Consider the following 1,087-nt stretch of genomic DNA (forward strand, 5'->3'; position numbering starts at 1 on the left):
CCCCACTGTACTCCATCAACACCTCCTCCCTCATCTACCCACACCCCCCTCATCTCCCCATTCCCTCTCTCACTCATCCACTCCCCCTCATTTTCCCACCCCTCTCATTGCTCTCCCCATTCCAACTCACCCGATTACATTTTGCTGTCTCTTACGGAGGTGCAAACAATGCCAGTTATAAGGCGACTTGGGGAAGGGACTTTCGGGGTAGTTGACCTCATAAAGTATAATAAGGACGTTAAAGTTTTAAAAAAAATGAAAAGAGTAAATTATGCGACATTCATTGAAGAAGTGAAGATTCAAAGGAAGCTTGACGGTGCCGGTGGTGCCCCCCGTATACACGCAGTGTGTCAAGAAGATTCGTCTGTCATCATGGACTACACCGGTATAACTTATGATAAGTACATCAATTATGCCACCACAAGACAAAAGGTTCACACACTGGTTAAAATCGCGGAAGCCTTGTGTGAGATTCACCAGAAAAATATATTTCATAATGATTTAAAAATAGATAATATAACAATTACCGTCGAAGAAAAAGATTCTACCGTCCATATAATCGACTTTGGAAAAGCAACAGACCACGAAAAGTATATAAACCGCGGTAAAATATCAAGATATTGGATTGCACCGGAATTCGCCTCTGGTGGCGTCACTTCTGCTGCGTCCGACACGTACTCTTTTGGACAGCTGGTGCGGGACGTCAGGGACTATATCACTGATAACGGACTAATACTTGAACTCTTTGACAAGATTGTTGACATGACCACCTGTGAAGATCCTCTCCACCGCGTACCGCTGACAGAAGTTGTACGCGTCATGAATGAGTGCCTACCAATCGCAAACTGATCCTCCCCCTGGCCAGCTAATCCTCCCCCTGGCCAGCTACTCCACCCCTGACCGGCTAATCCACCCCTGGCCGGTCAATCCTCCCCCTGGCCAGCTGACATGTTCATAAAATAATAAATAAAATGTACAAAATTATTGAATAATGTTTTTATTCCTTTTATAGATATTGTTTATTATGAATTTATTGTGACAATAACATGTACTACAGTATATAAAGACAGCTGTTGACTGTTAACTG

General features: G+C 43.5%; 1 protein-coding gene across 1 annotated transcript; it reads left to right on the forward strand.

Moving 5' to 3' along the window:
- Positions 1-255: 255 nt before the first annotated feature.
- Positions 256-849, forward strand: LOC121876498 (megakaryocyte-associated tyrosine-protein kinase-like). Its single transcript, XM_042381623.1, has one exon. The coding sequence runs from the start codon at positions 256-258 to the stop codon at positions 847-849; it is 594 nt and encodes a 197-aa protein (XP_042237557.1).
- Positions 850-1,087: the final 238 nt, after the last annotated feature.

Source organism: Homarus americanus, unplaced genomic scaffold, assembly GCF_018991925.1.
Source record: "Homarus americanus isolate GMGI-L3 unplaced genomic scaffold, GMGI_Hamer_2.0 scaffold34665, whole genome shotgun sequence".
NCBI classification, from domain to species: Eukaryota; Metazoa; Arthropoda; class Malacostraca; order Decapoda; family Nephropidae; genus Homarus; species Homarus americanus.

Coding starts and splice junctions, on each gene's coding strand:
- LOC121876498 (XM_042381623.1), top strand. CDS start 256: ATGAAAAGAGTAAATTATGCGACATTCATTGAAGAAGTGAAGATTCAA.